Source organism: Biomphalaria glabrata, chromosome 2 (assembly GCF_947242115.1).
Source record: "Biomphalaria glabrata chromosome 2, xgBioGlab47.1, whole genome shotgun sequence".
NCBI classification, from domain to species: Eukaryota; Metazoa; Mollusca; class Gastropoda; family Planorbidae; genus Biomphalaria; species Biomphalaria glabrata.
In genome coordinates, this window is record NC_074712.1 from 16,139,644 (window position 1) to 16,154,172 (window position 14,529).

The window sequence follows — 14,529 nt, forward strand, 5'->3', positions numbered from 1 at the left end:
TCAAGATGCACAAGACAAGAAACAAGTAGCATACCAAAATCTGCTCAGACACTCAAGATGCACAAGACAAGAAACAAGTAGCATACCAAAATAAGCTCAGACACTCAAGATGCACAAGACAAGAAACAAGTAGCATACCAAAATCTGCTCAGACATTCAAGATGCACAAGACAAGAAACAAGTAGCATACCAAAATAAGCTCAGACACTCAAGATGCACAAGACAAGAAACAAGTAGCATACCAAAATCTGCTCAGACACTCAAGATGCACAAGACAAGAAGTAGCATACCAAAATCTGTTCAGACACTCAAGATGCACAAGACAAGAAACAAGTAGCATACCAAAATCTGCTCAGACACTCAAGATGCACAAGACAAGAAACAAGTAGCATACCAAAATCTGCTCAGACACTCAAGATGCACAAGACAAGAAACAAGTAGCATACCAAAATCTGCTCAGACACTCAAGATGCACAAGACAAGAAACAAGTAGCATACCAAAATCTGTTCAGACACTCAAGATGCACAAGACAAGAAACAAGTAGCATACCAAAATCTGCTCAGATACTCAAGATGCACAAGACAATAGGTAGAGGAAGAATGTTTATTGTTGAGCCACAAAAAGTTTTTGCTATGAGTTTGAAATATCTGTCTATTCATTTCTATTGTTATCTGATAGGTACAAAATATAATTGGTGTTGAATTTCGTAATGGAAGTAGAACATTTGACTTTTCATGTCATGAGGGCAGCAGTTTGATAACAACAACATGTGGTGAGATAGTACTTAGTTCTAAATAATTAAAAAAAAACTTATAATAGCTAGAATTAGTTTTTAAAAAAATATTCTTATCCTGTAATAACCCATTTATTCTAAATGACTTAATTTTTCTTACAAGTCGAATGTGGCAGTGGTTCTTACTACAATACTTTAACAAAGACTTGTGAGCTTTGTGCATTAAATTACTACAATCCAGACAGCCAAAAGACTGCATGTTCTGCTTGTCCAGTAAGTCGCAGTGTGACATTACAGAAAGGTAGCTCAGCAGAAACAGATTGTGTGTGTAAGTAGGCTATGTATCTTTATAATCATAGAACATTAAGTGTATTCCACATCCTTGGATTATTATTTAATCATTAAAAGCTCTTTAATTAGCATCATTGTTAAGTGGATTTGGTTCGTTTTATTTCTTACCTTCTTTAAACAAGTCTTTGCAAAATATGGTTTAAAATTCTTTTATGTCTTTCAAAGGTTTTTTTACAAAATGTATACAATTAGAAAGAAAAAATAATAGAATAATACCAAGAAAAATCCAGTGAAATCTGTAATGCATTACTGATGTGCACTAAAGAGTTAAGTTGTAGGCATTTATGACCCTAAATCAGCATTGATGGTCAGTTCTGAGAATGGTTTCAATGTTGACCATTCTGTCTTACAACTTGACCAGCAATTAATTGCTTACCAAATCTCCTCCCTTTTTAATTCTTGAGACACAACTTTGGTAAAAGTTTAAAAGACTAACACTCATGAAGGAACACTTTATGTTTTTATAATATACTTCTGCTACTACTACCATGAAAACTGCCATTGAAGAACAGAAATGAATTTTTAGGCAAGTCTCTTTTACATCCCAACTAAGTCGAATTTTTTTTTTTTTTTCAACTTTTTAATATATACTATCCATTTCATCATCTTTATTAACTTATTGGTCTTAAAAATTAAACTGTTCCAAAGCACTGGAATATTAAGTAGCAAAAAGACTGCCCCCAGCACACTCTTTACCTACCAAATACATAAATATTGACACAATTTATGTTCTTAGTTTTATGAAAAAACATCTGTAATCCACTTTACTAGTTTAAATTTTTGTTTGGTTTCCAGTGAACTGTAGTGCTGGTTATATGTTGAATCTTACAAGTGGTAGTTGTGTCCCCTGTCCACACAACTTTTACCAAGATAAACCTGGAAAACAGTATTGTCTTCCATGTCCACCAAAACATGGAACAAATGGTGTTGGATCTGCACATTTATTGAAGTGTATAGGTAATTTTGAATTTCTTTTGATAGCAAGTTTTATCTAAAAAAAAACTATTAAAAATAATTAAAAAATAATATTTTTAAACATAGTACTGGTGTGGTCAATGCATTTATAAGCTGTTTTATTTTTTAAACATTTCAGCTGTTTTATAATAATCCTAAAATGCTGCTTTACCAAGTAATGCCTAGAGACAATATCTAAATTATAAGTATTTTTGTTAAATCTTTCAGAATTTTGTCCCCCTGGCACTCAGCTAAATAGCAGTGGTCTATGTGAACCTTGTCCTAGAGGGACTTACAGAGTTGGTGACATGCAAGATCAGTGTACATCTTGTCCTGGGAATGTAACAACTATAGAGACTGGTCATGATCAACAGTCTGACTGTATTATACGTAAGTTTTCAATAAAATTGGAGCTCTTGATGTTGGTACAACACTAGTATCTAACTTGTCTTGTGAAGTCTAGAGACTGTCATAATAAACAGTCTAAATACATTTAGTTTAGGTTCAGTACAGAAGCACTGGTTAGAATCATTTTGTTCAAACATATTTAAGTTATGTTCATTTTATGTCTCTTATTTTTTTTATTACATTTAAATTGATGCATTAAATTAGTAAGTTTAATTGTTTTATTTAATAGCACTCTGTCCACCTGGAACATTTGCTAACAAAACAGATGGTACTATCTACACCTGTTCACCTTGTGACTTCGGATTCTATCAGCCTAGCAATTCTTCAATGGCCTGCTTATCTTGTAATGATAGTTACACTACAGAGACTACAGGATCCATTAATAGTAGTCAATGTTTGTGTAAGTAGCTCCTCAGTACTGTTCCTTTATTAGGAGTAAATAAATACCAGAAACACAGTCAGTTTCTCTACTTCATTTGTTACTTTTGCTATTTAATTCTATATTTCATTCCTTACTTAAAAAGATGTATGGCTATTTAAATTGCTCTTGTAATGAAGCTACAATTAAAGGTTAGCATGAGGTAATATTTTGCTTTACTTAATTAATCTTTAAAAGTTATTAAAAAACACATTTAAGTATGGTCATAAAGCTAGTCTATAATTGACTTGAATAGATAGATATGTTTTTACTTGCTTTAATTTATGTTGTTGTTTTTTTACCCAGTAGTAGGAATGAGGGGAGGTAATTTTGACTGTAAAAGAATTCTAAGATATGAAGGCATCTATAATTGGGAGAGAAAAATATAAAGAAAGATTTGAGTTAGAAGAAGAATATTTAAATGTTATTGTTTTTATTTATATCAAAAGTCATCCATATTAAAAATATTCAAACATCTGATCACTCTATCTTAACCAATATTATCAGTGTTTACTATTTAAAATATTTCTCTCATAAAGAATAGTCAAAAGGAAGTTATTCAAATGGAATAGACTTACTTGATCTGTAATTTTTTAAATCACTCCATTTTATACATCCTTTTACTGATTTAAAGGAATCCCTAAGTTACTTGATTTATTTATGCTCCCAGTTTATTGTCAAGCTGGTTATGAAGAATTGCCACCTAATTCCAAAACATGTGTACCTTGCCAGAGAGGCTTTTATAGGCCATCTGACCATGACAATAGATTCAAAAACTGTTCCCAGTGTCCAGATGGTAGCACCACACAGGGATTTAATTCTGAGAGCCTAATGGACTGTAACCTCAGTAAGTTTTTTACACTATAATATTTCATTATATCAAATTATTTATTGTTCTGTTCAAAATGATCAATAATGGCCTCCTTCAGTCACGAAGCGACTATGGGTCATCTCATGGAAATGAGATGAATGCGTGGGCATTAGCTGTGGTCGGAATGATAAATAATATTGAATGTTATTAAGCCAAATAAAGTTATTTTTGTTCATAGACATTACACTATTTTCAGAAATGTGTAGTGCTGGCTTTACATTATCAAGTGACTACTCAGCTTGTGAAGCTTGTCCTCTAGATACATACCAGCCTTATGATCTACCCAACACAACCACAGTCTGTCTAAACTGTACAGCAGGTCTTGGGACAGTAGGCTTGGCCAGTAACTCATCCAGTGAATGTAAATGTAAGAAAATTCAAAACAAGCAAATATTGTACTACCTACTTCACTACTTTTTTGTCACATTATTTAATTTGCAATTCAAAATATGTTACAGTGTTTTGTGCTCCTGGCCAAGGCAACAATGGTAGTTGTCATATATGTGATAGAGGTTCTTGGAACAATGGTAACACCTCAATGAGATTTCAGCCTTGTCAGAAGTGTCCAGAGAATTTTACAACAGATGGCACTGGAGCTACTGATGTTCATAATTGTTCATTGAGTGAGAAGTATTTTGTACTTCTAATACTTTGCTAAGAAAAACTGATTATGCCATTTATTACTTTTTACAAATTATAAGGATAGTTAGTTTTACATTATTTCTTGAAAGCTAAAAAAAATTTTTTCAGGAATTTGTCCCAAGGGTCATATATTATCGAGTGACCATTCAACATGCCAAGCTTGTCCTCTAGACACATACCAGCCTTTTGATCTACCAAATACAGCCACAGTCTGTCTGAGCTGTACGGCAGGTCTTGGGACAGTGAGTCCAGCCAGCAACTCATCTAATGAGTGTAAATGTAAGAATATTGAAAATTATTTCTCACACTGGTATGCTTTACAATTTTTTCAGCAAAATAATTTTTGCTTTTTATTTTGGTTGATGTATTAACTATTAATTTCTTATCCTATTAAAATATGTTACAGTGTTTTGTGCTCCTGGCCAAGGCAACAATGGTAGTTGTCATATATGTGATAGAGGTTCTTGGAACAATGGTAACACCTCAATGAGATTTCAACTTTGTCAGACGTGTCCAGAGAATTTTACAACAGAAGGCCCTGGAGCTACTGATGTACTCAACTGCTCTTTACGTAAGTTATTCATATTGATGTTTTATTTTGATACATACACTCTGTTTTTCCCTCACTGATTAAACATTTTTCAAGTACATTTATTTATTAATATTCAAAACAGTTTTATTATTAATGTTAAATAACAACAATGTATGTGAACAAAATATCATTATAGAAGTTAATATTCTTGTGAAAATTAAGATGTCTTCTTAACCCAATAGCTCCTATTTCCGGTTCAAAAAACCCCTATCAAAGTCCTAAGCAAGGAGGGATAACTCCGTATTTAAAAAATCCTAAAAAATATGTATTTTGCAAAAAATAATCAAATTGAAGATCAAATACAAATAAACAAACAGATAACTTTAAAAAATAGAACTATATGTCTAGTTTTAAAATATATATACGTTTAATACCACTAGATTATAAAAAACTTCAAAAATACTCATTTTCCCACGTGGGGGCTTATACACTGGGGCTATGGGCCTGTTCGTTAGAAAAATTATTTAAAAAATAAAAACCTTCCCGATTTTATTAAAGATAGAATCGGTAATCTCCAAAATTATTTGTAATCACGCTTGCAACGAGACTAGAAGAAATCTTGTTTTTAAAAAGTTTAAAACAAGTCTATTGAATAGGGGGTTTTAGAAACGTTCTACAACGGTTTAGGACAAAAACGGGAAAACGTTTCCAACTGCAGAAGGAGCTAATGGGTTAACAAAGGTATTACTGAAGACAAAGTTAGTTGTATAAATCATTGATCTGTTATAGGAGCCTGTTCAGCTGGAACTTTTATAGATGATGATGACTGTAAGCCGTGCGATGTTGGATACTTCCAACCTTTACCCTACCAAATATTTTGTAATGAATGTAGAGCCAACACTAGCACTTCATCAACAGGTTCAACCAGTCCAGACGACTGCACTAGTAAGTAGTGAAACTTGACAGTACACAGTGAATGCCTTACAAGTCTAGGTTTCTTTTTTTAGTTCTGTATAATAAATATGAATGTTATAATTCAATGAATGTACTCTATGTACTCTTCTTTTGTCTTCTGTAGGCACCTTTTCTTGGTAATCTTGTCAGAAGAAGGTTAAAAAAAAAGCATTTATTAATTTAAAAAAAAATTTGAGACAAATCTTTATTCTTTTTATTCTTACTTAGATAAAAGATGGTACATGTAGATATGTATACAGATTTTTAATATATTTTAAAATACATTTAGAGGATATTTGGTTTCATGGGGTCACTTATGACATTCCTACTTTCTATTTGTTGTCTAGTTAAGTGTCCAGCTGGTGAAGAAGGTATTTCCAATTATACTTGTGTCCCGTGTGGAGAGGATGAATACAAAAGTGACAACAATTTTGGACAATGTAAGAACTGCACAGGAGACTATACTTCTGACTCTAGCAATAGAACTCACTGCACTAAAGGTACTTTTTTTTCATCTTATATCAGAAATATATATTTAGCTACAATGTATTGAAGTGAACTGAAATATTTTATATATTTATATATCTGTTGTTTGAATGTTTTCTTTGTTTTCTTTCAAGATTTTTGTGACTTTGGTAGAGAAAAAAAAAACACAAGCTGCCATGATTGTCAAGTAGGCTTTTACAAAGAAGTTCGTGGTAACCTGCTTTGTACAAAGTGCCCAATTCATAAAGTTACACCTGGTGAAGCTTCAGTCTCACTTAATGACTGTAATATAAGTAAGCTTTTTATTGTATTTTATTTTTCATTAGAATTGGACATTCCTTTGGGAAAAGAGAATTACTTCATAGTTTTAACCGTCTCTAGGACAGCAAGGGAGGGAAGCAGGCTTTCAAAAGTGTGTTGCTATAAATGTGTCCACATTGTCAATGTTTATTCCCAACAGCTTTCTGTGAACCTGGATACTTTTACAATGACAGCTCAACTTGTTATGCATGTCCCATTGGGACTTACAAAAATGCTTCTGGTAACAACCAGACTCAATGTACACCTTGTCCATCAGGGGTGACTACCCCAGGAGTTGGAAGTACACATATAGCTAATTGTACTCTCAGTAAGTAAATGCAGTTTTTTGGATTATGGGTGATTTCAACCTACCTGATATAAATTGGAAAACACTAACCATAGATAAACACCAAAACCTTAAGGACATAAATGAGCTTTTCATAGAAACTTTACACAACCTAAGTTTAGATCAAATCATTAAAGAGCCAACTAGATTAAACAACACATTAGATCTCTTCTTAACCAACAGACCTGGATTAGTAGTTGATTGTGATATTATCCCTGGTCTATCAGACCATGAGATCATAAAAATACACAGTCAGATAAAAGCAGTAGCCAATACAAAACCCAAAAGAAAAATCTTACTCTGGAATATATGTAACCTAACACAACTACACCAAGCTGCATTAAACTTTCAACAAACATTCTTATTAGAAAAAGACATTAACCAACCAGTCGATGACCTCTGGAATTTCATTAAAAATCATTTTAAAAGCATTATAGAAAATCATATACCAACTAAATACACATCAAACAAAATAAATAAATGCTGGTTTAATAATTGACTAAAGAAGCTTTGTAAACAGAAGGAAAACCTATATAGAAAATTTAAAGAAACTAATGCAGAAAGAGTTTACAAAAAGTATATAAAAATTAAACACTTAACCCAAAAAGTAAGCAGACAGCTGCAGAGTGAATACATAAACAATGTAATATCTAAAGATAACAACAAAAACCTATTGTCATACATTAAGTCTAAGAAAATGGAAACAACAGGCATAGCGCCATTAAAAGATGAACATAACATAATACATAATGATAATGAAACTAAAGCAAACATCCTAAACAAATACTTTGCATCAGCATTCTCAGCCCCAGGAGACAAAGACATATTACTGAATTTGAACCAAGTAGACAACATAAAAGATATAGTAGTACAAGAAAATGGAATTCAAAAACTATTAGCCAACACCAAACCAAATAAAGCTTCTGGACCTGATGGTATTCCAGCTAGATTACTCAAAGAACTAAGCAATGAGCTAGCCCCAGTGTTCAAAATACTCTTTCAGGCTTCACTTAACCAGGGCAGAGTACCAAAGGACTGGAAAGAAGCTAATATCACCCCCCTATTTAAAAAAGGAGAAAAATCTGACCCAGGAAACTACAGACCAGTATCACTTACCAGCATCACATGTAAAATCCTAGAACACATAATATGTAGCAACATCATAAACCACTTAGACAAACATAATGTCCTCACACCATACCAACATGGCTTTAGGAAATATAGATCATGTGAAACACAACTAATAGGACTAATTGATGATTTTTCAAAAGGTTTAGATAATAGTGAACAAATAGATGCTATCTTACTAGATTTTTCTAAGGCTTTTGACAAAGTTCACCACCATAGTTTGCTTAAAAAATTAAAATATTTCGGCATTAATGGTCCACTGCATCAGTGGATTAAAGATTTTCTGATAGGTAGAGAACAAACTTTAATAATAAATGGCTCTAAATCAACACCGATAACAGTAAACTCAGGTGTACCTCAAGGAACAGTCTTGGGTCCACTACTATTTTTAATTTACATAAATGATTTACCAAATTGCATTAGTTCAGGAACAAAAGTCAGATTATTTGCAGACGATTGCATAATATATAGAACAATAAAAACAACACAAGACACAGATATTTTACAAAGAGAATTAGATGAATTACAGAAATGGGAATCAAATTGGAGCATGTCTTTCCACCCAGAAAAATGTCAGTTGTTAAGAGTAACAAAAAAAATAAAACAAATTAATTCCACCTATCTTATTCAGGGCAAACCAGTAACACAGACTAAAAACGCAAAATACCTAGGTGTTATAATAAATGAAAAACTGTCATGGAATCCACATATTGATGAAACTACAAAAAAATCTAACAAAGCATTAGGATTTATTAAAAGAAATTTCTATAAATCAAATAAGAACCTAAAACTAAAATGTTATTTAACCTTGGTTAGGCCAATAATAAAATATGCATCCTCCATTTGGGACCCCTCAACTCAAGAAAACATTAAGAAACTAGAACAGACACAAAATAGAGCAGTGCGATTCATAACAAACGAATATTCACATTTGACTAGAGTAACACCTTTAGTAAAATCACTAAATTTAGAAAGCCTTCAGGACAGAAGGCTCAAAAGTAAAGTAGCAATCATACATAAAACACTGAACCATAATCTTCAAATACAAAACAAAATTTAATAAAATACTCTGAAAGACACAAAGATAAAGGCACATTCCTCGTCCCATATGCTAGGACAAATTTGTACAAATACTCCTTCTTCCCTAGTGCTATTAGAGCATGGAATGGGTTGCCTGAGCTAGCCAGGAAAACCAGTGACTTGGCAGAATTTAAGTCATTGGTTAATATGCATGACTAAATGCATAACGCGTAGGACGTAATCATCTTCTTTTTTTAAGTAACGTCTGTATTATATAAGATAAGATAAGATTACACTAAATGTAAACTTGAAGAACTTCTATTACAATTGTGAACAAAAAATTTATATTTGAAAAAAATTGCAGTAGTAGTCAATGTCATTAAGCCCAAGTTGGCAAGCTTAAACCAAATAGTGTAAAATGGTTTGCAAGTTTATTTTTATTTCTCACATTTTATTTATGCATATTTATACATATGAACTAGTATCTTAGAGGTTGTCTAAACTAAAGGGCTTGCAAGTCATTACATAATTTGTTATTTAAATTTAAAAATCTCTTTATCATTCATTATGTAATATTTATATTTGCTATGAAAGCAAGACATTTATGTAATTTATCATACCTCATGACCTACAGGCTTAATTATTGAGAAGTTTTTATCAGTACTATTATCTTCATTTGTCAACTGAAGTATTATCCCTGATTATGCAAGTTAATGTCACATAATAATTAGGCCTTTAGAATTTACCATATTGAAAGTGTAGCTAGAATACTTTACAGTACATAATCTCTGATCATCTTCTAGTATCTTGTAATGCTGGATATTACCGATTGAATGAAACACACTGCAGTGCATGTGTTAAAGGAGAATACCAAGATGAACGAGACCAGGCCATGTGCAAGAAATGTCCAAATCTAGATGGCCGACCATCGACAACATTTAACATTGCTTCCACAAACATGAGTGATTGTTATCGTAAGTGTAGATGTTGCTTTGATAAAAGTTTTAAATGTATAATGCAGCTACACTCCATCACTATCACTATATTTTTTATTTACAAATCTCTAATATAAATATGTGTGTTCTGCATTCTAATCTTTATAGTTTTGTGGTTAGTTTGAGGTTTTGGAAAATCCTTTGTCCTAGTGTTCAAAAATTACTTTACAATCTATGATACATTCTAACAAAACCATATAAGCTCCATAAACTGTAAAATAATGCTGTAATTCACAGAAAATAGTCATTATTCTAATATACAATACAACTATAGCAGGTTTTACATTATGTAAAACACACTACTTACAAATTAATAACAAAATACTATGTAACTATTCTCTAAAATCTGTCTTCTGTCCATCAAATATCTCTAATCTTACAATACTAAGTTATGTATATCCAATTGACCTTTAAAACAAATCTCCTTTAACAATTCATTGATTTCTTCTCTTCTAGCCATGTGTCCCTCTGGAATGTTTGCTAACAAGACCAATGGTACTAGCTACATCTGTTTACCTTGTAGTATTGGATTCTATCAACCCAACAATGCTTCCCTGAACTGCACATCTTGTAATGCTAATTACACCACAGTGACTACAGGTTCTAATAGTAGTGCACATTGTTTATGTAAGTCACTCTTAAACATTTATCTTTGCTTCAATTCAGTATGGCAAAGTGTGATACATACCACTCAGAACTTTAGCTAAGTTATCTATATTTATTTAACTACTTTATTTATCTCATTAATTTTATACCATTTTACACTAGGTTAATATTATAAATGAACGAATGCAAGTATACAATATGAATATGAATGAGACTGTTCATATTCTATGCATGAAGGTGTACAGAAAATAGCTGAATTAAAATTCATTTAGAAAAATCCTATACAACTATTTGAACATTTTTTTCAATTCACTGAACTCAAATATTTATTACCAATGCAAATAGTGGTTATGTAGAAAAGAAATAAGCAGAGGATATTGGGGAAGAGAATAATACTTTTGGTAAAAGAAAAGCTCTTTAATACCCCCTAAAGTACTGAACTGTAAACCCTAAACAAAAAATCAAAGTGACCATATTGCACTTCCAACTTGAGCCTTTAAATTCATCAATTAATATCATTACTGCATGAGTATCAGTAGAGTTTATATTATTTAATTTGCAACCAGTTTATTGTCAAGCTGGCTATGAAGAATCTTCAATCAATTCCAAGACATGTGTACCTTGCCAGAGAGGATTTTATAGGCCAGGTGACCATGACAATAGATTTAAAAGCTGTTCTCAGTGTCCACCAGGTAATACAACAGATGGATACAAATCTGTAAGCCAGTCTGACTGTAATCTGAGTAAGTCCTCTTTTGCTTATATAGTTACTTTTATTTCTTCTTCTTCTTCATCGTTCTCATTGTTATGTTGGAGTGTTCATATGACTAGACCAATACATGAGATGAACTGCGCAGTGGTTTCCAAATCAGGGAGCTCTCCATATAGTTTTCTTTCTATTGGGGTGATTTGGGGCCAATGTCTTATACGGGCCTCTTGTTAGAGAGAGCAGTTTTGGAGGACGTGGTCGGCATTTTCTGGTGATACTCCACATGGGCAGATTTCACTGGTTCCAATTTTGAGCTTCCGAAACATGTGTTGTCGCATTCTGTTGTGTCCGGTCGTGAGTCGAAAGATTAGATGTTGGTCTTGTCAGGATAGCTTATAGTAAGCATCATCTTTCTTGTGATTTGGATGGGAGCTCGTCCATTTCTCATTTATTTTATCTACAATTAATTTCTTCATTTCTTCTGGATAGAGTGCAGAGTTTACTTGTGAGTTTATTCTCCCACTCTTGGCGAGTGTGTCAGCCTTCTCATTTCCTTCTAGTTGTATGTGAGCTGGTATCCATTGAATAACAGTTTTTTTTTTGTTGTGGTTGAGTTTTGTAAGTGCTGTTCTGAGGTTTTTAATATAAGGGGAATCAGAGTTTTTCAAGCTTTGGAGGGTTGTTTTTGCGTCTGTTAGAAAGACAATCTGACTGTGAGGGGAACTTGGATGATTTGCTAGCATGGTAGCAGCTAGTGCTAGTGCTTCCCTTTCTGCTCTGTGACTGTCAGAGAGCTCTCCAGTTGCAAAGGATTTTTCTAGTTTTCCTCCATCTGGCCATTTGATAAGTATTCCAGCTCCTCCATTTGTGGTGGCTTTATGGGATGAGCCATCCGTGTAAACTCTGATCCACTGATTGCTAGGGTAATTGGTATGTAGAAAACAGTTCACTATTTCCTTGAGCTCTGTTGGTCTGTAATCAGATTTTCTTTTTATGTTTTCAATATGGTCCCTTATAGTAGGAAGAGGGCTTTCGTCCCAGGGTGGAGATTCATTAGTGTATCGAGGATTCCAGAGTAATTTTTTCAAGTTGGTGTTTCTTTTGTAGGTTTAGAGATTCCTGTATGAAATTGGTCCTTTTGAAACGTTTTTTTGTGCCAGTTTTGTGGATTTTTGTTCTGAGTGGGTGCCTCTCCAAGGTTTCCAATTTAGTGAATTGGGAAAGGATTTTTATTTCTCTTCTTTCATCCAGAGAGATCAGGGCAGCGGTTTCCTCCATAGCTCTTATGGGTGTTGTTTTGATTGCTCCTGTCATTATCCTTAGACCAATATTTTGAACCTTGTCTATTTTTCTTAGGTTGGTTTGGGCTGCTGAGCCCCATGCTGTGGCACCATATTCTAGTACAGGTCTTACATAACTGGTATAGGTCTTTTTCAGGATGTTGTGATTAGCTCCCCAATCTGTGCCAGCTAATTTTTTCAATAGGGATAGTCTCTGGAATCCTTTACTCTGTGTTTTATCTATTTGGTTTTTCCAGGTTAATCTCGGGTCATAGGTGACTCCAAGATAAGTAGGGCTGTCATTTTTTTCTAAAGCTTCCTTATCTAATGTTAATTTTATTGTTTGTTGTTTTGTTGACAGTGAGAATATGGTATATGTTGTCTTTTTTGTGTTAATGGACATGCCCCAGTCTTTGGACCAATTATTGAGTTTATCAAGAGCATCTTGTAATCGAAATTTCGATGTTCCTACATATTCTTCTGTGCTAATTAAGGCAAGGTCATCTGCATACATGCTGCTCTTAGCTTTTTTGGGTAGGTTTTGATTTAGATCATTTATGAATATTAGGAAAAGTGTTGGGGATAGGACTCCTCTTTGGGGGACGCCATTTTTTATACCCACTGTGTGGCTTCTTTGTCCTTGCATGCAAACTAAGGCTTTTCTATTATTTAGGTATTCCTTTATCCAGTTGTACATTCTGTGGGATATGTGATGCTGGATTAGCTTGAGCAAGAGACCTTGTTCCCAGACTTTGTCAAATGCTTTTTCTAAGTCAACCCACACAATTGTTGTTGGTTTCTTTTCTTGAAAGCCGTCTTCTATTTCTTGTGTGATGAAGGCAATTTGATCTTCTGTTGATCTGCCTTTTCTAAAGCCAGCCTGGGCTTCAGTGAGTAGGTTATTTGACTCAAGGATCCATGTCAGCCTTCTATTTATCATTCTTTCCATCAGTTTGCAAGTACAGCTAGTGAGGCTGATGGGGCGGTAGCTATCCAGTTTATTTCTTGGCTTGCCGTGCTTTAGTATAGGGATCATAATGGCTTTTTTCCAGATGTTTGGAATTCTGCCAGATTTCCAGCTAGCATTGAATAATTGTAGCAGTTTTCTTTTGGCTTGAGGACCCAAGTGAAGAAGCATGTCATTTGATATTTTGTCTGGGCCCGGGGCTTGTTTTGGTTTGAGGACTTTTAGGGATTCATCTAGTTCCTTCATTTTAAGATTAGTTGTCATTCCCAAGGAGTAAGCTGGATTGTTTTCTTTAAATTTATCTTGGATTTCTGAGTTTACATCTTTATTTCTACTTTCATTAATTTGTATTTGTCCTGCGCTTTGGAAAAACTTAATGAATTCATTTGCTGCTTCTTGGCCTTTCAGGGGTTTGTTGTCCTTTTCTATTACTATAGGAGTTGTTCTGTTTTCTTCCTGGTTGAGACATTTGGCTATACGCCAGAGTTTGTGGCCATCTCTATCTACATTTAGTTGTTCTGTTTTTTCATGCCAACTTTTCCTCATGGCGGAAAGGTAATTTTCCCTGAAAACTGCGTTAGCTGCTTTTAGATTTATGTTATTTTCTATACAAGGGTTATTTTCTACTGTGTTTCTGGCTTCAATAGTGGCATTGTGGAGTTGTTGAAGGTGATCAGACCACTTGGGGATATAATCTTTTCTTCTCTAGGAATTGATTCCTTAGCTGCTAGGAGGATTGCTTTGGAGAAAGCTGAGAATGACTTATTAACCTGATTTGATTTGGAGTTTATTGAAGTTGTGTATAGGTCTGTGAGCTTTGAGAATAGG

At 33.6% G+C, this 14,529-nt stretch overlaps 1 protein-coding gene across 3 annotated transcripts in view; it reads left to right on the forward strand.

Moving 5' to 3' along the window:
• The window catches only part of LOC106069146 (uncharacterized), a 122,999-nt gene that overhangs the window by 67,387 nt on the left and 41,083 nt on the right, over positions 1-14,529 (forward strand). For all 3 annotated transcript variants that reach the window (XM_056019355.1, XM_056019356.1, XM_056019357.1), the window contains 17 exons: positions 680-773; positions 898-1,062; positions 1,881-2,042; positions 2,268-2,429; positions 2,677-2,847; positions 3,536-3,712; positions 3,933-4,103; positions 4,195-4,359; positions 4,487-4,657; positions 4,785-4,949; positions 5,700-5,855; positions 6,212-6,364; positions 6,485-6,643; positions 6,811-6,978; positions 9,948-10,118; positions 10,596-10,766; positions 11,312-11,488. In XM_056019355.1, coding sequence (XP_055875330.1) covers positions 680-773; positions 898-1,062; positions 1,881-2,042; positions 2,268-2,429; positions 2,677-2,847; positions 3,536-3,712; positions 3,933-4,103; positions 4,195-4,359; positions 4,487-4,657; positions 4,785-4,949; positions 5,700-5,855; positions 6,212-6,364; positions 6,485-6,643; positions 6,811-6,978; positions 9,948-10,118; positions 10,596-10,766; positions 11,312-11,488 — 2,758 coding nt within the window. The remainder of the gene's footprint in view (positions 1-679; positions 774-897; positions 1,063-1,880; positions 2,043-2,267; positions 2,430-2,676; positions 2,848-3,535; positions 3,713-3,932; positions 4,104-4,194; positions 4,360-4,486; positions 4,658-4,784; positions 4,950-5,699; positions 5,856-6,211; positions 6,365-6,484; positions 6,644-6,810; positions 6,979-9,947; positions 10,119-10,595; positions 10,767-11,311; positions 11,489-14,529) is intronic.